The following is a 26,412-nucleotide window of genomic DNA, read 5'->3' on the forward strand; positions in this document are numbered from 1 at the left end:
GGGGAAGGCAGAAAAACAGAAACCGATAGGCATGAAATAGCAGTAGGAATATTGTTAGGAGCAGGCTAGGGAAAAATAGTCATTTCCATTCATTTTGTTACTTGTGTGGCTAAGGACAGGAAGTGAGAGAAGTAAAGAGTGGGATGTTGAGGCAGGAGATGTGTCAGAGTTCTATGATCTCCTCCTGTGTTATAAGGCATCGTTTTCCCCCTGAAATGTCCTTGAGGACCTTAGCACCTTGAAACTCTATGTGGCTTTTACAGAGTGGGATTGCTGATACTCAGGTGGGTCCCTTGGCTACCCAGAGGCATACCATATTGGGAGTCTAGGATGGCAGAGGAGGCTTGGTCATGATCCTTGTCATGGTTGTGTCACTCTGATACATTGTTTGGGTAGTCTGTTTCCTGGAAATGCAAAGGGCTGCTAGAATGTAGGAGATCTTAGAAGAGAACCCCAACAGGATTAGTCATCGGGAATTATATAGAAGTACATAATTCCATTTGCTGGTGAATTCCAAATGGATCAGTTTAAGATGGAATAGGGAATGGAGCAGAAGAGAAAGATTTAAATTTTAACTATGTAGTTCAGCATTCATTTGATTTTTAGTTTTTTAGGAATGTGAGTATGCTTAAAAGAGCAGGAAAATATTTTAAAGCATTGAGCTGAAGATGTGTATAGTATGATCACGTTGCCATAAGCATAGTCAAACTTCAGTCACACATCATGTTTTTATTTTTCTTTCAATCCGATGGACGGCTCTGCTTTGTTTTCCAAGTGTTCAGTGCACTTGTGAGAAACAATTGCGGGCAAAACATTTACTATACTAATTATACCAACATTTTGCCTTGATGCCTTGCTCAAGAGTACGTGCTAAGATTTTGGAAACATAGAGTTTAGAAGTTGCGAAGATTCCTTGGTGTTGTAGCTATGGACAGTGGCTATGGTAGGCACAGTCCTCAGGCTGTCTTTTCTCTCCTCCGGGTGTGAAGCACTGAAGGTGATTCTCGTCTGCTTTGAGAGGCAGCTGGGAAGCCAGTGGTACTGGTTGAGCCTGCAGGTGAAGGAGATGGCCCTGCGGAAGGTGGGCGGCCTGGCCCTGTGGGACTTCCTCGACTTCATCGTGCGCACCCGGATACCCATCTTCGTGCTCTTGCGTCCTTTCATCCAATGCAAGGTGTGGTGTGTGCCCCTCCCTCCACAGTCACAGCCCCACGAACACTGTGCTCTCCACTATGACAGGGCTGGGGCAGGAATGCCGCTGGGATGGGCTGTGGCCAGTGAGCACTACACAGGATGAGAAAACAGCCCAAATGTACCCAGAGGATAAAAGCTCATGTTGCAAGTACCATCAGTTACTAGAGTGTATAAAACTTAGCTCCCCTGGCTCACCACCCACTCCATATATATATATATATATATATGCATAATGTGTGTGCTTATATGTAATCTATATCTCTATCTATCTATCTATCTATATCTATATCTATATATATATATGTATGTATGTATGCATTGGCCCAATAGACTGGTCTGGAGAGCCTTCTCTTAGTGTCAGTGCCATAACAGAGAGCTAATTTTAAATCAACACAAAAATATGGAATGCTAACTGCTTGTTTTTCCTCCAGTGCTCAGCCACTTCATGCTCTAATTTCTTGGGAGCAGTGGTTCCAAACCGTGTTATTAAGTACTTCCCAGATAAAAATCTCTTCTAAGGCTACCATATGAATTACTTCACTTACTCCTCTCAACTATGGAGTAGGTAATTAGCCCATTTATAGCTAGGGAAGTTGAGTCCCTAAGAATATATTGCCTTCTTTCCAGCTTCTGGCCCAGCCAGCAGAGAATCACGATGAACTTTCTGCCCGGCAGCACATTGCTGACCAGCTGGAGCGGCGCTTCATACCGCGTCCTTTGTGTAAGAGCTCACTCATTGCTGAGTTCAATAGTGAACTAAAAATTCTAAAAGAAGCAGTTCACAGCGGATCAGGTATGTGCACACAGGGTCTCTGGGATTTGTTTGAGAAATGGATCTCACGATGTGCAAAGAATTCTCTGCTCAGGTCACTGCTCTTTGGGGGGGCCATGCCTGAATCAGCAGGCCTAAAATATCATTAGATTTGATTATGTGACAATTGTGAGTAACAAAATAGTAATCAAAAGGGTATCAGAGGGGTTTATTTTTATTTATCTCCTAGATAGCTTTTTTTTTCCGTTTCACTTCAGTAAAATAAGCTCTTTCCTAAATGTTCAGTTAAGAAAAAAAAAAACTTGTTTGCTTTCATTTAAAAAAAAAAGAGGACCCACATTTACTGTCTGATTACCCATTTCACAAGTGTTACTTCTGTTCATCCACAAAAGTATCTGTATGGTGCATCACTGAAGGTGCACTTAAGTGAGGAAATCAAGACTTGAGTAAATGTTGAGTAACTCACATGCATAGAAAATGACAATGATGTGATGATTTCAAAGTAGGTCTGCATGATTTAACTGATGTCTAACTTTTTCACAGATTTGAATGGAAAGAAGAGTTGACAGGATAGAAGGTCTTTATCCTACTCAAGTGATTATCTTTGAGTGTGCACTGTTTACATTTTTACAGTTATTTCCACAGCAGACTGATGAGGAAAGAATATAAATCCTTATCTGCCGTTAGAGGGCAGTCATTACCTATAATTAAAGTATATGTTGGAGATTTTTGGTGTTGTTTCTGAAGCCTTTACTGTTTGCACTATATTACAGATGAAAATTTTAACAGGTGTAATCTCAGTTATTTTTGTATATTACCATTCAAATATTTTGCCTAATCTGATAGAGGATCAATGAAATAATTTGATGAAGGACTGAGGGGGTTTTGTATAGCACAGTTTCTAGAAAAGAGGAATAAGAACTGTGGATAATCTGTTTTGATCTTTGACTATGACGTCCATATAAAATCATACCCATCTATTTATTTAAGCCTATGGAGTCCTAAATATGTCTCAGTAAACACTGACAATGTGGAAAAGGAATTCAGAATTAATTCAACATTTTAATTTCCATCCTATTAGCCTTGGAAAGTGAAATAGATCAACAACAAGAGAAGAGCCAACGTCAAAGTGTTTTACATTGCTAGGGATGTCATCTTCTTTCAGGAAAATGTTCAGTTATAAACCAGTGGCCTTAAAGATCATCTTAAAGATGTCTTAAAGATCATTCATCTGGAACACATTGACCTTTCCTTTAAAAAAAAAAAAAAGAAAGTGGTCAAGAGCAGTAAAACAACATCCCTCTCCCCCTGCAATGCCTCATCTTGCATTTCCTTTGGTCTCTCATACCCCACAGCCTATCAAGGGAAGACATCTATCAGCACTGTGGGAACCTCCACCTCTGCTTACCGCCTGAGCCTTGCCACCATGTCCCGCTCCAACACCGGCACAGGCACTGTCTGGGAGCAGGACAGTGAACCATCTCAGCAGGCTTCGCAGGATACCCTGAGTCGGACTGATGAGGAGGAGGAGGAAAGTAGGTTACTCATACAATCCAGGCAGGCAAAACAACTTGGCCATGAGCTTGAGGACTTGGAGAAGAGTTCTGCCCTCCTAACCATTTCCAGTTCTAATCCCCTTAGGGATTTTTGCAAGAAGGATGCAAAATGGAATTGTGACCAGTTCTACAATTTTAAAAAATTTTATCTTTAAGTAGTTGTACAGAGGAGTTGCCACTCAACAAAGTAGTATAAGAATATAATGAAACTTGATCATTGTTATCTTTTTCATCGTTCTCCCCAACTCCTCCCAATCCCCCCTTCCCTTTTCTTAATTTTGTAGAATACATTGAATTTTATAACTGCATTTCCTCCCCGTCTTCTCTTCATCCGTCTACCCACTACCCTTATTCCCCCACCCCTTTTGAGGACCTGTTTCCTGATGTTCATTTAGTTGGTTTCTGAGCCTTTCTAAGAAATGACACTGATTTGAGTTCTCCTCTGAATCTATCATATTTCAGTTAATACACTTGGATTAAAATGCCTGTGCTTCTATACATTCCTTGAAAGCTTTAGTTGTTTGGGAAGAATTCAGGCAAAAAGCAAATCTTCAGTGACCCTTAAATTATTTGGGGGCTTATATATTCAATTCTCATTTAAACTGTGAATAAATAACTTACCCCTCCCTTTTGGGATATATTGCTTGGAGGATTGACCAGCATTTCTACTGTCAGTTTGAGTAAGGAAATGTGGGAAAACATATGTTCCTAAACATATGTTGGTCATGCCAGCCGAGATCAAATCAGCAGGCTTTCTTGAAGAAAAACAACCCAAATCAAAGTTAAGAGAAAACCAGAAGAGGTCAGCCCAAGGACTTCTAATGCATGTGGTAGAGATGTAGTGCTAGGAAATGAAAATAAATATGATCAAAAAATACTTACTTGGAATGTTTAATATGAGTTAGTTTAAAAAATAAAAGTAGAATAGTTTCCATTTGTGCCACTGTCATTTCAAAGGCTGCTCAAACAGCACTGATCATTTTCCACTGTTGTCTTAAGATACTTTGATACGACAAATGCCGTAAGAATGAAAACAAATCTAGATTTCTACTCAGAGCCTCTTCCTACAAAAGACCCTTTCTGAGCTAAACAAATAGAGGAAATGGGATTTGAGGTCAGAATTTTAATTAACTAAGATGAATGAAAGGAGCAGGTGTGATCGTGCATGTCTATAATCCCAGCACCAGGGAAGCTGAGGCAGGAGGATGGTCAGTCCAAGGGCAGTTCAGGTTACATAGACCCTGTTTCAAGAAGGAAAAGGAGGAGGAAGAGAAGAAGAGAAAGAAGAGGAATAAAGTATGTTCCCACTATAGTTGAGTATAAAGTAGAGGAAGAGAAATGAAAGCTTTGTTAAAATACTTTTCAATACTATTTTCAGGAATAGTTTCAAGTAGGTCAGATAAAGTGATCATCGCAGTGTAAGCAACTTGTAGACAAACATGTATCTAAATCTCCCTGGTTTGTGCTTGTGGGAATACACAGAAAGTTGTAATCAGGGAAATATTGAAAAAGTCTTGACCAAGAAAATACAATGAAGAAAACAAGATAAATAGTAACTCCTAGAAACAATTCAGAACTTTTAGTTAAATTCATTTTTCTTTAATTCTTGAAGTAGAAATTTTTCTTAATGCTGAGAAATGATACCATGTATCTTTCCTAGAATTAAATCTTTATGAATATGTAAATGATCTAGTTAGTAAGAAGGAACTGGTGAAGAAAAGTAGAAAAAGCATAAATCGATAACACTGGCTATGAGATAGCACTGATAGCAGAGACTAGTGGAGGAAGCATGCATCTGAAAACTAGGTTGCTAATAAATGTTATATGTAATGTGGTTGTGATCTGGGTATGTACTAATTAGATGGTGGGGGGGGGTGATAGGGAAACTTGAATCTGTATTGACCTCTAACAGTTCGAAGGAAGAGAAAGACATTAGATGCATTCTTGTAGAGAAGATGCGTATATGCACAATATAGAACACTTAACGAAGAGTTTAGTAGAAAACAGCCCACGACTAATCACCAAACCAATATTGGAGAGTGTTAAGTGGCATGAATTCAGATAAAAAGAAAAAAACTGATGAGAAGTAGGAGTCCTGGTAGAAACAGCTCCGTTTATCCTACTATATTTTTCAACTTCTCTGCAGACATACCTAAAAAGAAAATGCCATACTATGGTAAGAATCTATTTTAAATCTATCATGATTAAAATTTAAATGTCTAGTATTTTCATATTTAAAAGATAAGTTCAATTACAAATATACACTTGGGGAATTTTTAAATGGTAACATGATTCACCAAAATCCAGTGTGTTTATTGAAGTGTATTTAGTGATCAGCAACAAATGACACTATCTCACTTAAAATGAGGTCACTCATAAATACCTTGCTAAAGCTAATTTTCATATGGATTTGAATACATTAATTCTGGTTCTATGGAAAAATACATATTTAAATCTTAAGTACTTATTTCTGAATTTTATAAATTTTTCCTTAAAAAAAATCTGAAATAGTCTTTCCTACAGCTGGCCAGAAATAATTAAATGTACTAAACACAGGTTTTGAATGTCAGGGAAATATACTTGACTCATTCAATAACAAACTCCTTATTGAACTATTGTAAGCATATCTTTCAAATGTATATTATGTTTTTTCTGAAATCTTCTATTTACAGGTGCCTGCCAATATTGTAGTGTAGGAAGGTGGGAGCTGTATAGGAATAAAGTATTATCATTGATCCATTTCAGGGTCTTAATTTTTTCATCTATATAAAGGGACCGATGATCATTTTGCTTTACAGATGACATTGAAATTGTGTACTCAAGCCAAAGAACCAGGTACTGCTTTTATTGTTACTTTCTGACCCATACTCCAGTTTTGTAATGCTCCATTCTCTGCCACTTTTCAGATGACTCAGTAAGCATGCCCAGTGTGGTAAGTGAACAGGAAGCTTACCTCCTGAGAGCCATCGGAAGAAGGCGGTTCTCCAGCCATGTCTCCAGCACGTCTGCACCTCAGGCTGAGGTGGGCATGTTACCCAGCCAAAGGTAAAGGGCCACGACTACCCTCCTCTTTGCACTTGGGGGCAAAGGAAGAAATTCTAAAAATATGCTCACCTTATTCTACAAACACTTAGAGAAGCAAGCTATGGTTATGGTTTTAGGAAGCCTATTCAGCAAAGGACTTTGCAACTAGTTTTCCTGCAGGTAATAATTTGTGATTTTGTAAGCCAGGCTAGTTGAAAGGACCCTGTCTTCTAATCCAAGCATTGTCTCTCCTTAAAAACTGTCCAGACATCAATACATGATCTTCTTTATAAAAGCCAAGTGACCATTTATCATGAACGAAAGACAGAGTATTTGGCACAAAGGTAGGGCCAGCTTGACTTGCTATCTTGATAAGATATAGGCTTCTGCTATATTATAGTATTCAGCTGGAATAGGAACGTTTAACCAAGAAGAAAAGGACCAACGCTAATATGTGTGACCTTGAGAAGGTCACTCAAAAATAGCCTACCGATCTCTCCTGTGTGAAATGAGGATGTTGGCTAAATGATTTTTAAGGGAACTTCGCTACAGTTCTCCATTCCACAACTTCTTTTTAAACATTGTATGCATTCTCTACTGTATAAAATAGAAGGTGAAACTCATTCAAGATATATGTGTATATACAAGAAAATTATAATACAGAAAATATTATGAGTTAAAACATTATCTTTTTTAGAAAACAATGATATATTTACTGTAGGGAGTGAAATCTTTCAAAGAATTGTTCTAACACATTTGTTGTCCATTTTTAATAACCACTGTGGTACAGTTCACACATAAAAAATAAAAAAGTCATGTCACACTAGTAAGTTCACGTAATGCCAGTTTAATATGCAGGAAAAACTGTCTTAGACTCAATCCTTTAACCAAATGGCTCAGGTTGAAAGAGGTAACATTGATCAAGATTCATAAACTGCTTTGTTAAATGGTAACTTTGTACAATTACCCAAAGATATTTTTTAATTTAAAAAACTATTGAATAGGGACAAATGATAAAAGATAATAAGTAAATTGTGTATGTTTAAAGGCAATAGTTTATGTAAGTGCTAATCATTACAAAGGTTAATAACATAGAAAGGTTACCATCATTAGAGTTTATTTACTTCATATTTGGTATTTTTTCTTTGAAAAAAAGTTTTATACAAACCAAAAAATAGTCAATAATATCTTTACAAAGTTACATAAGCAACTAGTGTTGGTGGCTAACAACTTACTGTAATTGATAACAAAGAACAAGACTGTACCAAAAATAAAACTAGCAACTTATTCTAACTTAAATGGAGAATTTTAAATAGAGAGTTCATGGTTATTTACCTAAAATAGCCCAGATTATCAATTCCATTTCTACATAAGTACTAGTGGGTCAACCTGTTTCTAGGGAGACCATCCATCTTGTGCAGAGATATTCTAGCAATTCAGAAAAGATATGGCTAATCCTTTTAGATTTCAATCATATGTGGGGATATTAGTGAAGGTAACATTGTCTCTGCCCATTTGAGACAATAAGCCTGTTCTTGAGAACAGAGACTACCTACACAATTAGCTAAACTTCAGTCCTTTGGGAATAGGTATACCAGTTTTCTAGAGAGTTTAATTCTACCCAATTGAATAACTATTAATTGAAGCCTTGTAGGTATTTAGTTCAATGATAGGCATCAGAGGAAAATCAGACAAAGTATGACAATTTCCATTTACAAATCTCAATTCAGCTATATGCAAATAAATCGATAAACTAATTGTTCTCTCACTAAGCCAATAAGTTTCTTCTTTTGGCATTTGTAATTCAATCACTACAGGGTTCCATGTGAATTTTCTGGGATACCTTCCTTCCATTTGTTTATTTGCATTTTCATTGCAAAATTAGTGAGGGAAATTGAGTTCTTTCTTTGCTTTTCTTATGGCATCAGTTCCAAGAAGTTGGTTATGGCAATTCATGGTAAGTGGTTTCTGTGTGAAAATGTCAGGACACATGAGAAAGAAGCAGGGTCCTGCCTGGTCAAAACAAAAAACAAAAAAAATACATGTATGAAAGACAGGTTAAAATGAATAACCAAAAGTTTACCAAAGGAAATGCTAGTTTCATCTTCGACAGACTCATTCTGAAGTCCGTTTCAGAGCTCACGTGTCCATTTGGAGCTCATTTTAACTCTTGACCAATAAGTAAACCAGTCCTCCGAGAGTCGTATCCATCTGAAGTCCTGCCTTCCCCCATTGCCTTGAGTCCTATGTCTTGACAAACCCAGCACAAGGTGAAATGGTTGACCGTGTCTCCTTTTCCTTCCTTGTTCTGTTAAACTTATTTGTTTTTGGTTCTTGGAAACAGAAAATTGCATGCCTTTTTTCTTTTTCCTTTTCTCTTTTTCTTTTTTCTTCCTTTTGCATTTTCTTTCCCTAAATGCTTCATCTCCCTACCCCTCCTGCAGTGAACCTAATGTCCTCGATGACTCCCAGGGCCTGGCCGCTGAGGGCAGCCTCTCTAGGTACAGTGTCAACACTACCTGTCTATTGGTGTCTGTGCTGGGAAACTAGCTGTTCCCTGTCTCTCTGTCTTCTCTGTCTTCTCTCACCCAGTCTTGATACCTATTTCCATTCCTTGCCCTTTGTGTTCATGAACACTCGAGCCTGGAAGTCAAAGGTGTAGCAAACCCTCCTTCATTTTCAGCTTCAGAGATCAATCACAAATGGCCTTTAAGAAAAAAAAAATCTTCCTTTAAAAATCAAAAGGGACCCCTGCTGAAGAATTCTCTAGGAGATTGACCCATGGAAGTCTAAAATTTCTGACATAACAGAGGTTAGAGATAGAGCTCAGGCATACCGCATATGCCTACTTAGCATGCGCAAGGCCATGGGTTCAACCTCAGCAACCTCTTTCCACAAAGTTCAGTATGGCAAACATTAAATATGCCCATCTAATCATCTCTCCCCACACTGATACTAAGAATTGCTTTTCAGTCAGGTGGCTCATGCCTATAATCCTAGCTACTCAGGAGGCTGAGGATCTAAGGATTACAGTTTAAAGCCAGCCCAGGCAGACAAACCCCAGAGATTCTTATCCAATTAACCACCAACAAATGGGGAAGTTGAGCTGTGGCTCAAGTGGTAGAAAGTTAGTCTTTTGTACAAAAGTTCAGGGACAGGACCCAGGCCCTGAGTTCAACCGCAGGACCAGCACAAAAAATAAAATTAAAAAAAATGCTTTTCAAAAGTATAATATAATTGCCTATCATTTGTAAGCCCCTGTATTAGATCAAAGTTAGGTCTCTTTAGATGGTAAGAAGTAATGATGCTATGAGAACAATGCCAACACAATTTATATAACTCCTTCACTTTGATGCATGCTATTTGGCAGAATATTTTAATAGCATGTTCAAAGAACACATATAAGGAATGTCTAATCTAGCACAAAGATGACTAAAACTTGCCATGAAGTGTCAGACACAAAGATTTCTTAGAGGAGTCTTACAATGCAAATAATATGATATCTGCAGTTTTATTTTAAAGATATGGAAAAAGGGAACTGCACCTTTAACACTCAGATAAAACCACGTCAAACATTCCTAATCTTGTGCTGTTGAATTACACCTCTCAACTAATCCTCATTAGGATACTGCTTCTTGTTCATCCTTAGAGTGTCTTTGTTCCATCTCAAGAGAAAATATTTCCTTCCTGGTTTGCATTATATAGTGAGTACAAAATATCTGTGTTTATTGCTTTATCACAGAGATGAGGAAATGTTGAGAGGCCGTTCCTGTGAAAGGTTGTCTTTTGTTTTCTTTGCATCCTGTTCAGATTTCACATTTTCTTTGGCAATTGAAAATGGGAAATTTAGTCCATCATTGGGTCTTATCTTTTATTTTTTAACACGGATCCATACTTCATACATTCATTTGTGTTTGCAAGCCCTTGCCCTAACAGATAGTCTTTTATTAATTAATGGTAATTGTGGAAGTGCTGCTGAGTGCAAACCTAATTCCATTGGCAGGAGCCTTGCGACAAGGTAAAAGTAGAGAAGCAATAATCCTCATGAAGTTTTCCTCCCTTAGTTATTTACAATTTAAGTGCTCGAAACCAAGTCTACTAGACTGGCCATTGCTTTCAAATAATGCATTTGTTTAATGCTCCAAATTGCATGTGGGAGAAGACAACCTCGATTAAGAGATAGTATCTGTGACCCATGTGCTTAGAGTATCAGAGCAGATCTTCATTTTAGCTGGTTTGTACTGCAGCTATTCTAGTTAGGCCAAACTCTTTTTACTGAGTAATAAGTCCTGGGTTTTGGAAAGGAGGCAGGAGTTTTGAGTTGGCCAACTCTGGCAGTCTCCAGGTCCACATGATTGAAGTTATATAAGTCAATTCAGTCAGCCCTGGATCCAGTGTCAGTGTGGAGAGACTCATTCAGACCCAAAGCTATACATTTTTTAACTGCAGTCAGTCATATCAGGACTTTAATAACTATCTTAAAAATCAATTTTTGCTGATGTGCAGTTCCTGGAACTGTTGTGTTCTACTCTTGGATGTCAGCCACCCAGGCTCAGCTGTGGTCATTAAGAAATGGTAGGATCCCAATCCTAGCTACTCAGAAAACTGAGTTCTGAGGATCCCAGTTTGAAGCCATTCCTGACAGAAAAGTTCTGGAGAGTCTCTTAACTCCAATTAACCACTTAAAAATTGGAAGTGGCTCTGTGGCTTAAGCGGTAGAGCACTAGCCTTGAATACAGAGTCTCAGAGACAGGGCCCAGGTCCTGAGTTCAGCCACACAACTGACAAAAAAAGAAAGAGGAAGGAAGGAAGGAAGGAAGGAAGGAAGGAAGGAAGGAAGGAAGGAAGGAAGGAAGAGGGCTGAGAAGGTGGCTCAGTAGTAGAGTGCTTGCCTTGTATGCATGAGGCCCTGGGTTCAATTCCTCAGCGCCTCATAAGCAGAAAAAGCCAGAAGTGATGCTGAGGCTCAAGTGGTAGAGTGGTTGCCTTGAGCTGAAGAGCTGAGAGATAGCGCCCAGGCCCAGAGTTCAGGCCCCATGACTGACAAAAAAAAAAAAAAAGAGGGGGGGGAGGGAGGGGAAGAAAGGAAGGAAGGAAGGAAGGAAGAAAGAGAGAGAGAGAGAGAAAGGAAGGAAGGAAAGAAAGAAGGAAAAGAAATGGGAGAGAGAAGCGTTCACTTTAGACTCTGAAATAACTCTGTTAATTGGAGGAATTCCATCAGTCAGTGGCACATCCACTTTTACCATGTTGAATATTGTATTTCTTGAACTCCATCCTGTCACCAAGTTCTCTTTGGAGGAGAGGAAATTTTGGCATATACTAACAGATGAGTTACAAAATCATCTATTTGGTTTCTAGGCTTTTTTTTTTTTTTTGGTATGAGATTTCTTTAGGCTACAGACTCTTAAAATCGTAAGACAGTAAGACACTGGTATGTGAATTACATTTAAGACACACTGTAGCAGCCAAGACCAAAAATACAACCAAAGTAGTCCTCAGGAAAATCTGGCCCCCAGGAAGCTTCACCAGACTCATGATATTTTTCTTAACTTTCATGGGAATTTGTTTGTAAGGGAGTGCTTGTTTTAAGCAAAAGAGGGAAGTTGGACTAAGTGGGATAAATGAGGAGACCAGGATAATCTGATGAACAGGTGGGAACTGGTACACGTTTTACATACCTTTTAAGATTTATTTTAAAAATGTGCTGACAAGTTTCATTTGACAGCTCACTCTGTGAACTAGCAACCTGATAGAAACACAGGGTGATGAAAATTTTCTCTTAGAAATTAACACTGAAGTAATATTCCATGGAATAGCCTTCTACTCTGGAGAGCATTGCTCTGAGAAATATAGAAACTCATTGTTGTTGTTCCTTCCCTGGCCTGCTCTGCTCTTAAACATACTCACATCCAATGGATGTATTTCCTCTCCAGAATAATAGACATATGAAGAAGTTATTTAAGTCCTTAAGACTGGGTTTTCATACTTAGATTTTGTTTGGACATGTTGGATAATAGGAATTTCACAGCCAGCTCTCATTTAAAAAGAAATTATTGTGCTATTTGATTCTGTAAGCGTAATTTTAATCACAGTGGAAAGTAAGAATGTGGCTCAAGTTTGAACAAGACTATGGTCTAATTGAAATAAAAATAACTATTTAGTAGAATAGTTTAGTTCATCTTCCCGATGAACTACATTTTCAAAGCACAAAACTTCACAGGTTTTCTTAAAGCACAATGTAAAAAGCCTTCTAATTCAACTGAAAAAGAGTGGCTAAAAAATGTGTGTTGTGACTGAGATATATTCTTGAACATTACTAGAACAGTTCTTACAAGCTATCTAAAATCCTCCTTTTTAAATCTGATTCCAGCTCTCATCTCTAATTCTGTGGCAGTAAAGTTATATTTTCTTGAATCCATTAGAGACTAAATGAATGTTAGTAACTATCATTTATTGATAAGGGAGAAAGTAAGGTGTGACCTACTGTTTATCTCCCTGTTCTCTACAAATGTTTAATGGTTCCTTTGGAGCTAGTTTTATGCATAAATGCCTATGCTGCAGGCTTTGTTTCCTGCCTCCACATTTCTACAATCACATTAAAACTGAAAACAAAATAACAGATGCAATAAAAAATACTCTCTTTTCCATGTACTTGTCTTCTAGTGCATCTACTTAGGGATTTTTTTGTTTTTGTGGTCGTGGGGCTTGAACTCAGTGCCTACGGACTATCCCTAAGCTTTTTTGCTCAAGGCTAGAGCTCTATCACTTTAAGCCACAGCTCCACTTCCCATTTTCTAGAACTTAATTAGAGACTCAAAGCCTTTCCTGCCCTGGCTGGCTTTGAACCATGATCTTAAATTCTCAGCCTCTGAGTAGCTAGGATTACAGGCATGAGCCACCCGTGCCTGGCTTTAGGGGTTTTGTTTTGTTTTTATGAAATACACATCAGTGCACAATCTTTCTTGTATTTTCCATTGAGTAATATAGCTTTCTATTACTGAATGGTCCTTCTTTCTTTGTTTAGCCCCATGATGGGTGCTGGGAGCATGGTTCAAATGGTAGAGCCTGAGTTCTAACCCTAACACTGCCAAAAATAAATACTTTTAAATACTGTGAAGTGGTACAACATTTGCCTAGAGAGCTCAAGGTTCTAAATTCAAACTTCAGTACTGCACTCACCACCACCCCCTGCAAAAAAAGAAAGAAAAGAAAAACAAAAAAGAAGAAGCAGGGGCTGAGAAGGTGGCTCAGTGGTAGAGCACTTGCCTTGTATGCATGAAGCCCTGGGTTCGATTCCTCAGCACCCCATAAGCAAAAAGAAAAAAGCCGGGAATGTCACTGTGGCTCAAGTAGTAGAGCGCTAGCCTTGAGCTGAAGAGTTGAGTGATAACGCCCAGGCCCAGAGTTCAGGCCCCACGACCAGACCAAAAAAAAAGAAGAAGAAGAAGCAAAAGAAATACTGTTAGATATATAGACTTTTAGAAAATGCATAGATATTTATTCACTACAAGTTACCATTAGCAAACAAGGAGGAAATCATCTGTACCATAATTGCTTTCTTAATATTATCTAAATCACCCAGCTTGTATTGGATAATAATTATTTTTGTAGACAATTTGATTCACTTCAGTTTTGCCAAGTCCCAGGTCTATTTACTTCTCTCAATTTAAGACCATTTATGATTGACCATAATGATTATTTTCAGCAATGATCTATTCCTAAATATGTTTTGATATTAGCTTCAATTTAGAAAGTTGTATTCACTCTTATTCATATTGTTTCATACTATTTAGCCAAAACATTGGAAATCACTCATTTCTAACTTTCAAAATAAAAGTTTCAAGAAACTAGTTTTTCACTTAACAGTTTCTAGTACTTGTCCCATTACTTTGATAAATCCTATAACCTCAACTTTTCAGTTATTTCTTCTGGCTATGATACATGAAATAACTTAACTTACTAAAAAGATCGTTGGCCATGGAGTACAGTTTTAAATTTTGTGGCCATCCAATAAAATATTTCCGTAAAGAGGAAAGGAAATGATTACTACCTTTGTTGTAGGCAAGGGCTATGAAGGGATTCCTTCAAAAAATTAGAACAGGAAATGAGCAGTGATATAGAGAAGTACTTAATGCACGCACCTTGACTTCCTCCTATTCATCTGGCTCAAGGGTGGCACTCTATCACTTAAGCCACTGCTCTACTTAGGGCTTTTTGATAGTTAATTAGGAGTTAAAAGCCTCACAGACTTTCCTGCCCAGGTTGACTTTGAATCACAAGTCTCAGATCTCAGCCTTCTCAGTAGCTAGGATTACAGGCATGAGACCCTGGCATGCAGCAATGCAATTTGATTTTTGAGTGTGTTGGTGCTGGGGATTGAATTCAGGGCTTCTCACTCTTGTTTGGCTTTTATTTTGCTCAAGGCTGATGTTCTCCCATTGGAGCCACACTCCACTACCAGATTATTATTAGTGGGCCCTTACATTTCACAGTTAAGCCAGCTGTTTTGTTATTATTATTATTATCATCATCATCATTACTTTGTGCTGGTACCGTGGCAAGTATATACAAATGTTAGCATCATATTTCTAAGAAGAATATAATTTATCTGCTGAGTTGTATTTCCAAGAACATTCTATAATTTCATCTTTGATGGGTGTATTCCATGATGAGTTACTGTATCGGTTGCATAGAACAGCTATTTACTACAGCTATAAATTTGGTACATTTCTTACATATAAGCCTCTCTATCCACAGAGAAAAATCTTGATGCTTATGATCCTTCTTTGGAATAATCATCATGAAATTACCATTATATTTTGACATGTAACACTCCCTCGGTACTGTTTTTCTTTTCTTGCACCATTTTTCCCCCTCACAGTTTTGAATTACTGAGACAAGTGGACTGCCTCAAATTCATTTTCTCGGCCCAATTACTTTCAAAGCAGTTTATTACCTATTTCCTTTTAGTATTCTAAAAGCAATAAACTAATTACAAACATCAAATGTAAAACAAGAAAGCATGCTACAAACATCACTCTTCATGTTCAAACCATTTTACATCAAATAACTTCTTTTCTCTACCTTAATGGGAGGTAGTTGGTAAGTATCAACCTCCCTTTATGGCCAAGGGAACTGAGGTAACATTGAGATGTCAATGAAGAATCCATTCTAAAGGAAGCTTTGCTTGATATTGGGAGAAACTTTTTCTACTTTTGTGCAAATGTCTAAATATTTTAATAGACATGTTAAAATGTACAACGAATAATGAGATGTCATTTCAGACATACCAGCAACGTAGTCTGGACTGATTATCAGAATTTATTTTATTGTTCCTTAGGGATAATTTTCCATCTTCATAGAAAGGTCAGATATGCTACAAGGTAATATATATGGATAGACATATGTATCTGTCTATGTATCAAGATATATGTGGATATCATGCATTGCCTAGTTGAACTTGATATTTGGGAGAACAAAAAAGTTTTAAAACAATTTTTGAGTACTCTTTTTAGAATTTTGTATACATAACCCAAATGGTACAATTACCTTCCTTGTTCATAAAAACTTTGACAAATGTATTTGACAATAATTTTCTCCTAATAAAAGTGAGTACAAAATTGTAAAATATGACAGGTTCGATTGTTTCAACTATGTGATAGCTAGCAAGCTGCTAAAAGAATATGAGGAACCTTTGATTGTCCATCTTGCTGCCCATTTCTCTTCCTAGAATTGTAGCTAGGTAGTTAGATACCTCATTTAGAAAAAAAATGGGTATAGGTGGATATAATCTTTCTCTTTTCTCCTAGACAGTGGCTGAATCTGGGTTCCTCTGTGGAATACTTTGCTCTAAAAACTATCTGTAGATGACTCTCCTTTTGCAAAGGCAAAGCAGAAATTAACCCATTAACCAAATAATCACATTGACATCATCCACAGAATGGCAATATTCTCTGGGGCACAGTGTATTTTTTTCTCACCCCTTCTCCCATGATAAATACCTACAATACATGCATGCAGAATGAAAAAGAATCATGGGCCCATGTCAATATTTTCAGCTTCACCCAACACTAAAACAGCAATCTCTCTAGTAGCCATTTTTGCTTATAAGAAGACACACATACACAGTAAATTTGGGGGTGGGGGAACACATTGTTGCTTTTATTAACTGCACAGTGTGAGTGCAGCTACTTGATTTAAAGCTTCTGAGTTGTAATGATAGCTTATTTTTGCCAGCCTCTTAAATTTAAATCATGTTATAAAAACATTTAATTTTCTACCCATGTGACTATTAACCAGTAGTCATGGAGACTTCAGGCTGCAAACATGTGTTGAATGTGCCCCTTCACCCAAATGGATTCTGTGTCTGATGTGTTTGATATTTGTCCATCTTATTTTCATTTAAATTGAAATGTCAAAAAGGTGTTCCCATTCATGTGAAAGAATTGTGTGTGCACACGTGTATGCACATGTGCACACGTGTGTGTGTGTGTGTGTGTGTGTGTGTGGTGTCACTACCTTTTCCATTCCCCTTGGAAAAAAAAATTGAGATTAGAGTATGACATCTCATTCAAGCCTTTTGGTGGCTTTGAAACCAGGGGTGCGGTTGAGAAACATTTTTGCTGAACAATAGCTACATCAGTGATTGAAAACAGAATCTCAATTTTGGCAGTTTCAGGCTACAAGGCCTCGTCCTCCCTCCCAGCCTTGGAAAACCCTTGTCCCAGGGAATCTTTCCCAAACATCCTTCAAAGATAATGTTATCTTTGAAGTGACAATGCATATCAGTGGTTTTGACTGACACCCACCAGAGGATGATCTACTGTATCTTCTGCAGGGAACACTAATACTGTTGATGTTTAACAGGGTGGCAAGTGTACAGAGTGAACCTGGCCAGCAGAACCTCCTCATTCAGCAGCCACTGGGGAGAAAAAGGGGGCTGAGGCAGGTAAGCAGACACTAAAAGTCTGATATTTAATTTTTAATGTCTATGTTTATTAAGATGACACTTTTGCCAGTTTACGAGAAATAAGCAATACAGAGGAAGTGTAAAACACGGTAAGTACATGGGCCACTTGAAGGTTTGGGGGCCTCGATTTAAGATCTGAATCTTCTTATGTACAAAGCTGATTACTTAGTAAGGTAAGTAGACCTATAATTCTACTTGTTCGCTATCTGGAAACCTCACTGACAACAGAAAATCTGTTAATGCAATACCTTTTCTGCAGCGAGACAAAGAGAAGTTATTTCTCAACTCAAGATGAACGATTTAACTTAAAATTGAAAATTATCTTTACAGCTTGTGTGGCCGCCCAGCCCTATAATCCCAATACTCAGAAGGCTCAAATAGGAAGATTCTGAATCTGAGGGCAGACTGGGCTACACAGAAGTTGAGTTTAGCCTGGGTTACATAGAAAGGCTTGGTCTCAAAGGAAACAAAGCAAAATCTGAGAAGTAAACAATCCTATTTAAACAATGATCTTTACAGATTTCCTTGGGTGAATTTCTTTTGTATTACCTTATTTCCTTCTGTGATCTGTGTTGAGCTAGCATATCAATATGGCGCCCAAGCTAGTTTTGAGCTTGTGATCTTCCCGCCTCAGCTTCCCATATGCTGGGATTTACAAGAGGTACTGCCATGCCATGCTCATTACACAACTTTCTAAATGAACATCTAAATGAGGACCTGTACTACTGCTTTAATGGATATTGATCATGGCATCAGACACTTTGCCACAACTGAGTTGTTGGTTTTTTAAAAACTAAATTCTCTCTTTGAAGGTGAGCATATGTTCAATTTCTACTTTTAGATGAGCAAAGGTTTGTGACTATTCAATAGTTAGTAGTTTTATATCTACTGAAATTCTCAGACATAAAGTTATGTTCATGTTTAGACTATATAAAAGGGTAATAAGTGGGATATTAATTGGTTAAAGACATTGCCAGAACAAAGTACTTACAATTAGATAGACAAAGAGAAGTCTGCCAGCTGCAAATGTAGGGAACAGCCAAAGGAACATGAAACATCCATAGGAACATGAAAATAATGTCTGCAGCGCACTGTTTCTTCCCAAGAAGTTGGACTGTCTTGTCAACTTCATTGTTTTTCTAGTACTAGAGTCTCAACTCAAGGCCTCACACCTGTTCAACTTGCTTGTTCAATTACATTTTACCATTTGAGCCATACCTCCAGCCTAGCTTCCTGCTGACTATTTTGGAGATGTAATCTCTTGGACTTTTCTGCCTTGGCTAGCTTTAAACCTCAAACCTCCAGATCTCAGCCTCCTTCCTGAGTAGCTAGGATTAGAAGTGTAAGCCACCAGCACCTAGTCTGTCTTGCAGTTTTATTATGCCCATTCTCTTTAGCTAAGACGTCCTCTACTATCACGCCAGAAGACTCAGACTGAACCCAGAAACCGCCACGGGGCTCGGCTGTCAACCACTCGCAGAAGTATTCAACCTAAAACAAAGCCATCTGGTGAGGCATTCTGTGTTGTGTTCCTCCTGTCTATAATATTGGCATGATGCCATGTAGCTCAGCTAGGCGGCCTGCAGACAATGCAGCTGATGGTAATAGAGTGAGATCCTAAGTTTTCCTGAAAATTCCACTGCTTTTGTTTCTCACCTTCCTCAATCCCTGTCCATGTCACCATGATCTGGGGAAATGAAACAGCCCCAAGCTAAAACCATTAATATTTCTGAAGTTTGAGAATAAAGAGTTGTATTTTCTTTACTCAAACTAGGATCTGGGATTGTTCTATGGTTTACTGAAGTTAACAATATAGTGAATATACTTTAATATACTTTAATATATGTTTTCAGCTGTAATGAGGGAGAATTAAGTTCACTCAATGATCTTTGCAAATCTTTATTTTTAGCCATTTATATACATAAAAAGCCAAAATAAAAACATACAAAATTGTGACTAAGATCTCATTCATTAAGTCAGCAATGTCTTCATTAAGAACTAAGAGATCTTGGTTAATGACAATCATTTGGCATGGACAGTCAATTTCTCTCTTATTTATTAACTTATTTCTAAGTTACAGCTGACCAGAAACGATCTGTGACCTTCATTGAAGTTCAACCAGACCCAACAGCTGCTCCAGCAGATACACTTCCTACCACAGGCCAACCCCAAGGCTGCAGCCCAGCCTTGTCTAAGAAACCAGAAGGAATAGACAAGCCAGTTCTCACATCTTCCCCTGCCATAGTTGTTGCAGATCTCCACAGCCTGTCTCCCAAGCAGGTGAGTGCACTACAGAAACAGGCAATGCCTGCTCACTGGATACACAAATTTAGTCCACATCTCTAAGTCTGGGCCTGCAACACACTGGTGTATGCCATTGTGAAAAAGAAAATTAGGAACATATCTACTTAAGGAGGTCCAAGCCAGGCACCAGTGACTCATATTTGTAATCCAAGCTACTCAGGAGGCTGAGATCTGAGGAATATGGTTCAAAGTTAGCACAAACAGAAAAGTCCATGAGACTCTTATTTTCAATTAACCACCCAGGACAGGTGGAAATAGTGCAACACCAGCCCTGAGCAAAAAAGCCAACCCACATTCTCTCGCGTGACTTTTAAAGAAAAAAAAAATTAGAGGTTGGTATAATACTGAGGTATAAACTCAGGTGTCCATGTGCTCTTAGCTTGCTTGCTCAAGGCTGGTACTCTACCACTTGAGTCACATCTCTAGCCCAGCTGTACACTGGTTAATTACAGTTGGAGTCTCTTTTGGAAGGAGGGACAAAGGGGCTGGCTTCAAACTATAATACTCTCAATCTTAGTCTCTTGGGTAGTTAACATTATAGATGTGAGCCACCAGAACCTAGCTGTTTAAAGAGAACTAAGAAGCAATATTTTTTATCTACATTTTTATGGATTTTAATAGTTAAAAAGTATTTTAGGGCTGGGAATGTGGCTTAGTGGTAGAGTGCTTGTTTAGCAGGCATGAAGCCCTAGGTTCGATTCCTCACATAAACAGAAAAAGCCAGAAGTGGTGCTGTGGCTCAAATGGTAGAGTGCGAACCTTGAGCAAAAGAACCTCAGGGACAATGCCCAGACCCTGAGTTCAAGCCCCAGGACTGGGGGGGAAAAAGGAAGAAGAAGAAGCATTTTAATGCTATTATATCTTCTTTTGATCTTAACTGTCCATAAGACAAGGATTAAAAAAAACTTTATTAACCTGTAAACTTTGCTAACCTGTTAGAAAAGTGAAGCTTACATTTGTGGAATGGCCTATATAGATATTACCTGTGAAAAGTCTACAACTAGGACTTACCTTGATTCCCTGTCCAGTAACAGCTAGACAACTTTTTTTTTTTTTTTTGTATTCTCCTCTGGTACTCATACACCTGCCCATGATGTTATGATCCTTTTGATCACAGAGTGAGCACCAACCCACCGAAGGAGAAAAGGAGGGCACAGAAGTACAAGGTACTGCAGCGCACAGCCCTCTCTCTACTCAGCTCTCAGACCCTGATGACTTCACTGGCCTTGAAACATCCAGTCTCCTGCAGCATGGAGACACCGTCCTTCATATCAGTGAGGAGAACGGCATGGAGAATCCCCTACTGTCCAGCCAGTTCACTTTTACTCCCACTGAAATAGGGGAGACAGATTCAGTCCTAGATGAGTCTCATGTTTAGTTCTGTGTCTTGTACTAAAGGTGCAGAGAAGATATGGAAAGGATCCCTCTGTTGAAGGTTGAGTACTTCAGCTTGAGAACTGATTGACCACAAAGCAGCACTTTATGTCCAATTGGTGGCACAAATCTGAGTTGATTTTGCTGCCAATACACCTAATATTTCATAAACATCTTTAAAATCAATGGCTAAAAGGATTTAGTTGTGTGAAAACTGTAAGAAACAGGGAGGAATAAGAGGAAAGAGCCATTTCATTGTTTATGATTTAGGAAGCCTTGAAAAGTTATACTACGACAGTGCTTTCATAGAGTATTAACAAAAAGTAGGTTCTAGAAAGAAAATGCAATTTTTGAGGTTATTTATATTATGCATCTCATACAGATATTTATTTTTATAATTTCAAAAATATTAAATTCCATATCTATATAAGTGGAGATTTACATAAAAATAATAAAGAAAGAATCAATTGGGGAGATTAACAATAAGCCTACAGCTATTTTTGTTTTGTTCAACAATATAGCCAAGTTAAAAGAAAAAACCCACTATTTTTAGAGCTTAAATTTTTAAAAATTTATTTCCCAACTGTCATCATTACTACATGTCATAAATCAAAGTGCTGATACCATAAAGTCATTCCATTTCATTATAACACCATTAGTGAAAAATATTCTAGAAATCATCAGACAATTGTGAATTAAGAAGTACCTAAACAACTATAAACCCTAAATGTAAATACGATACCTTAAAAGAAATGGTATTCCTACTTCTAGCCCTAACTACAGCAATGCCAATATTAGGATTATTGAGAAAGGTGATTATTTCCTCTTATAATATTCTGTGCCTGCCCTTAAGGGCATATTTCAAATAATAAGGTTACTGTTTCAGAATTAGATCAGTAAAATAATGTTTTCTCAGTAGTAAATATATTCTTATGATCCTTGGTACATTTCAGTTCAGAGGAAAATGTAAAGAATAAGCAATTTCTTGATCGATACAGTCAGCTTGTATATTTTACAAATAGGGCTTTAACTTGAAGTCCAGTTACTTCAAGGAAAGTTTAAAATTCAGAAGGGATGTGAGGCCAATACTTAATGGATTATTGAAGGGCTGAGAATCATACAATTCAAAGTGATTTCAAACCTTTAACAGTTTACATTAGGAAACTGTTATGTAGCTACTAAGCATTAAAAAACTCATATATATACACCTAAATTGGGTATGAGTGTGTGTGTGTGTGTGTGTGTGTGTGTGTGTTTTCTAGTCCTCAAGTAGAAGTCAAACATAGGCTTTGATTACATTAAGATAAATTGAAAATTCATTCTATGTATTTAAACTTTGACTATGTTGGCTGTGATATGTATATGTATATAGAGATCTGCTGAACCCATCCTAATCATAAAAGATAATTACTTTTCTGTTAGAATTGCTTAGGAAGTAGATACTGTTTGTAATGGTGACTTACAAGTTCAAATATAATCTTGGGTTGTTGTCCTATTCATTAAGAGAATTAAAGATATCTGTGAGTTAATAATTAGATTTAAAAATTTGAAATCCTCAAATTTAGAAAATCAAGAAAGGAAATGGGCTCTTTTATGTTTTATAACATTTTCACAGCATTTATATTTAATGCTGAGTCCATTCCTAAGTACAGAAGTAGACATGTGTCTTTTTGATGCTATGCTGATATATTTTGCCTGTTAAAAACTATGCTGCTCAACTAGCATTAGAGGCCTTACGTTTGGTAATTGCAAGTGTCTTGGTTATGTGAGTTATTCTATGTATGTGCTTTGTGTCAGTTTCTTGAATCTTGATTCAAATTCTATGTATAATTGTTATCAAATATTTTAATAGTAAATGGGTCAAAGAAGATTGTTAAATACTCAATGAAAATTCTAAAAACCCTTATATTAATACCTATATATTAAATGTACTGGGCTGTTTTGGACATGATTTTACCAGTCTGTCTGTCTTTTAGCCTGACTCCTTCACTCTAGTGTATGAAAGTCTGTTAGAAAGTTTTTCAATAAGCTAAGTAATGTTGTATCTTGCAAAAAAACAAACAAATAACTCCCACTTAAAAAACAGGGCCTTATAGAGTGGGAATGTTTTCAAAATGGGACCTCTGAGATTTTGCATCCGTCCCATTTGAGGTGTCCTTAACAGTGTTGAATGTAATGTGTCAAATGTTTTTGTGTAATGGCTGAAGTATCTCTATGTATGTGCATAAGACCGTTACAAGATGTACTCTCAGGAATCCTGTTGCCTGGAGTTTGAAAGAATAGCTACTTTAAAACAATAACAACTGTTGGGGAAAATAAGGAGAAAGTTCAACATAACTGACAATCTTTCATAATGTTCAAAATATTGAGTACATGACTAAATTACCGATGATAAATACACTAGTGGCAGTAATAGTTCATTTTTTGGCTATAATGCTACTGATATTTATCTCATTCAGGGAAATATTAAAGCAGGCACCCACTTCCCAGATATTAAAAAAAACTGAATCAACAATGAGATTACTTCTTCTAAAATTAACTTTACAGCATCTATAGAATAAACACTTATCCACAAGACTGGATCCAGATTTACATATGACTCAGATTCAATTAAGTCAATTCAAATCCTTGATACAAAATTTTACTTTCATTTTTTTCAGTATTTTCCACCGTCTGTAATTCTACTAGATAAGATAACTGATTCTTCTAAAAAGGAACATGAGTTATTGAGTGCCTTGAGGCAATGCAATACAAACTATAAAGTCAAAGGCCTGAATGGGCACCTGGCAATGCTCGGAGGAAAATCTGTGGGATTAGTGATGTAGTTAGGATCTGTTTTGTAGGCTTAGAGAATTTATTTAAGCCTCTGAGACAGGAAGACATCTCTTCTTCAATACCTGTTCCTTTAATCAATGAAGAACTTTCTCCACTCTGCTGCCCAGCTCCTAGAGTTTCTGCGACAATATAACTTATGTAGAAAAAGACCTATAGGAAGAAAGGGTTATAAGTGAAATAGAATTACTGTCCAAAACAATTAAATATCCTTCCTCAATTTACATAGACCACTTTAAAGAGCACAGTCTCCAGAATTTGCTGCTATCACCAGGAGTCCTCACACTTCTAATTCCTTAGCCTTGTGGTTTAGCAGTGAGTAAAATGTCCCACTTCCTCATTTATATTAGTGGGTCTCAACTGCAGCATTTCAGAAGGAAACTATGACACTCAGGAGAATAAAATAGTTGAGGGCAGAATGTATTTGGAAAGGCTTAAGACAAATTTATATTATATTAGGATCATTTAGTAATACAGATCTATGTACCTCCATAACATTTCTAAAGTCACTGTGACCATAGGATGGAATGTCCTTTATTAGCCATTTTATAGGCAAAAAAAAAAGGATTGACTACACAGCCAACTTCCCTCAGATGACTATAATGTCTGTTATGAATACTGAATGACCAAAGAGCATGGAAAAATGCATATGAATAAATATTGAAATGTTTATGAAAGATATTTATGAAAGATATTAAGACTTCTGTGTTTGAATATGCACATATAATAAAAGAAACATAAAACCATTTAATACGTTTGAGTAAGTTTCATTTCTCTCCTAGGAAATGGGTTGGTTAATTCAGCAAAAGGTTGATTTGGGGAACCTACGGTATGCCTTTGTTAATGTCCCACTGTTCCTCTCCCCGCCCCAAGTCTGTCCTGAGGTAAACACGTCTAGACTGTTCCCCTTAATCTAATCTCTATTCTAATCTTTCTTCCTCTGAGCTCTGTTTCACTTGTCTTTTCCATCCCATACATTTCAAAATAAAGCAGAATGGGTTTAAAGGAAGACAGGTACCCCTACAGGGTAGTTGTCACCAGTTACCACTTTTTTTTGTGGTCCTGGGGCTTGAACTCTGGGCCTGAACACTGTCCCTCAGCTCTTCAGCTCAAGGCCAGCGCTCTACCGCTTGAGCCACTGCGCCACTCCCGGTTTTCGGAGTGGTTAATTGTAGATAAGAGTCTCTTGGAGTTTCCTGCTCAGGCTGGCCTTTGAACCACGACCCTCAGATCTCAGCCTTCTGAGTAGCTAGGATTACAGGCGTGAGCCACCGGCGCCCAGTATAATCACCACTTTAATAATAGTCTATGGAGTGTCCTATCCTTATCCCCTAGAAACTGCTCCTGCTAAATCCACTTTTTGTTTTCTATCATATGGTTTTTCTCTTTTCCCAACTCCAGACACATTTGGCAGTCAGGCAATGTCCACGTCTGCATCCTGTCTGCACAGTAAAAACAAATCTATCGAACTTGTCAATGAGCACTGGCATGAGGGGGTAAAACAAAAGTTAAAAGCAGGTGAGAAGAATGAGGTGCAGAAGCAGGAGCACCGGGTGCACCACCAACCAGCACCTCACACTGAGCTGGACAGGAGCACCGGGTGCACCACCAACCAGCACCTCACACTGAGCTGGACAGGAGCACCGGGTGCACCACCAACCAGCACCTCACACTGAGCTGGACAGGAGCACCGGGTGCACCACCAGCCAGCACCTCACACTGAGCTGGACAGGAGCACCGGGGCACCACCAGCCAGCACCTCACACTGAGCTGGACAGGAGCACCGGGTGCACCACAGCCAGCACCTCACACTGAGCTGGACAGGAGCACCGGGTGCACCACCAGCCAGCACCTCACCTGAGCTGGACAGGAGCACCGGGTGCACCACCAGCCAGCACCTCACACTGAGCTGGACAGGAGCACCGGGTGCACCACCAGCCAGCACCTCACACTGAGCTGGACAGGAGCACCGGGTGCACCACCAGCCAGCACCTCACACTGAGCTGGACAGGAGCACCGGGTGCACCACCAGCCAGCACCTCACACTGAGCTGGACCAGACGCTGGGCTGGGCGCGGCGCGTTACCTGCACGCGGTCTTTCACCCCTCACAAACTCAAACGCGGGGTGTGGTCTCATCAGATGAGGACGGCGACGCGGGAAGGAGGGACTTGAGCCTGGATGGCTCTAGGGGAAACAGTAGCGGGAAGACTGTTGAAGGCCAAGCACAGGTGCTGGAGAAGCAAGGCACGTCTAAACTGACGGTAATGAAACAAGCCGTGAAGTGAAAACCCGAGGGCGGGGAACCGCAGAGGGAAATTGCACCAAAAGCAGCTCAAGTAGACAAGAAGCATGAAGGCTGAGAACCGGAAGCAAAGGCTCCTCCCCA

At 38.4% G+C, this 26,412-nt stretch overlaps 1 protein-coding gene and 1 long non-coding RNA gene across 6 annotated transcripts in view; one reads left to right on the top strand and one right to left on the bottom strand.

The window, feature by feature from the left end:
- Unc80 (unc-80 homolog (C. elegans)) overlaps window positions 1-21,407 on the top strand; it is a 183,303-nt gene extending 161,896 nt beyond the window's left edge. For 2 of the 4 annotated variants that reach the window (XM_013010840.1, XM_013010826.1), the window contains 9 exons: window positions 990-1,174; window positions 1,822-1,987; window positions 3,322-3,501; window positions 6,429-6,567; window positions 8,991-9,047; window positions 17,413-17,494; window positions 18,913-19,024; window positions 19,596-19,795; window positions 20,937-21,197. In XM_013010840.1, the coding sequence (XP_012866294.1) occupies window positions 990-1,174; window positions 1,822-1,987; window positions 3,322-3,501; window positions 6,429-6,567; window positions 8,991-9,047; window positions 17,413-17,494; window positions 18,913-19,024; window positions 19,596-19,795; window positions 20,937-21,197 (1,382 nt within the window). Of the gene's footprint in view, window positions 1-989; window positions 1,175-1,821; window positions 1,988-3,321; window positions 3,502-6,428; window positions 6,568-8,990; window positions 9,048-17,412; window positions 17,495-18,912; window positions 19,025-19,595; window positions 19,796-20,936 lie in introns of all 4 variants that reach the window. The other 2 variants (XM_013010833.1, XM_013010848.1) reach the window with 2 other exon arrangements.
- Window positions 711-26,379, bottom strand: LOC105981639. Of its 2 annotated transcripts, XR_001174828.1 has the most exons (4): window positions 26,111-26,379; window positions 6,476-6,598; window positions 3,375-3,480; window positions 2,976-3,217 (listed from the first exon to the last, which is right to left on the bottom strand). It is a non-coding gene; the product is annotated as an uncharacterized LOC105981639 (long non-coding RNA). The 2 variants fall into 2 exon arrangements; XR_001174827.1 differs by lacking the exons at window positions 2,976-3,217; window positions 6,476-6,598; window positions 26,111-26,379 and adding exons at window positions 711-1,284; window positions 4,405-5,365.
- Window positions 26,380-26,412: the final 33 nt, after the last annotated feature.

The sequence above is a fragment of the Dipodomys ordii genome, unplaced genomic scaffold (assembly GCF_000151885.1).
Source record: "Dipodomys ordii isolate 6190 unplaced genomic scaffold, Dord_2.0 Scaffold1, whole genome shotgun sequence".
NCBI lineage: Eukaryota > Metazoa > Chordata > Mammalia > Rodentia > Heteromyidae > Dipodomys > Dipodomys ordii.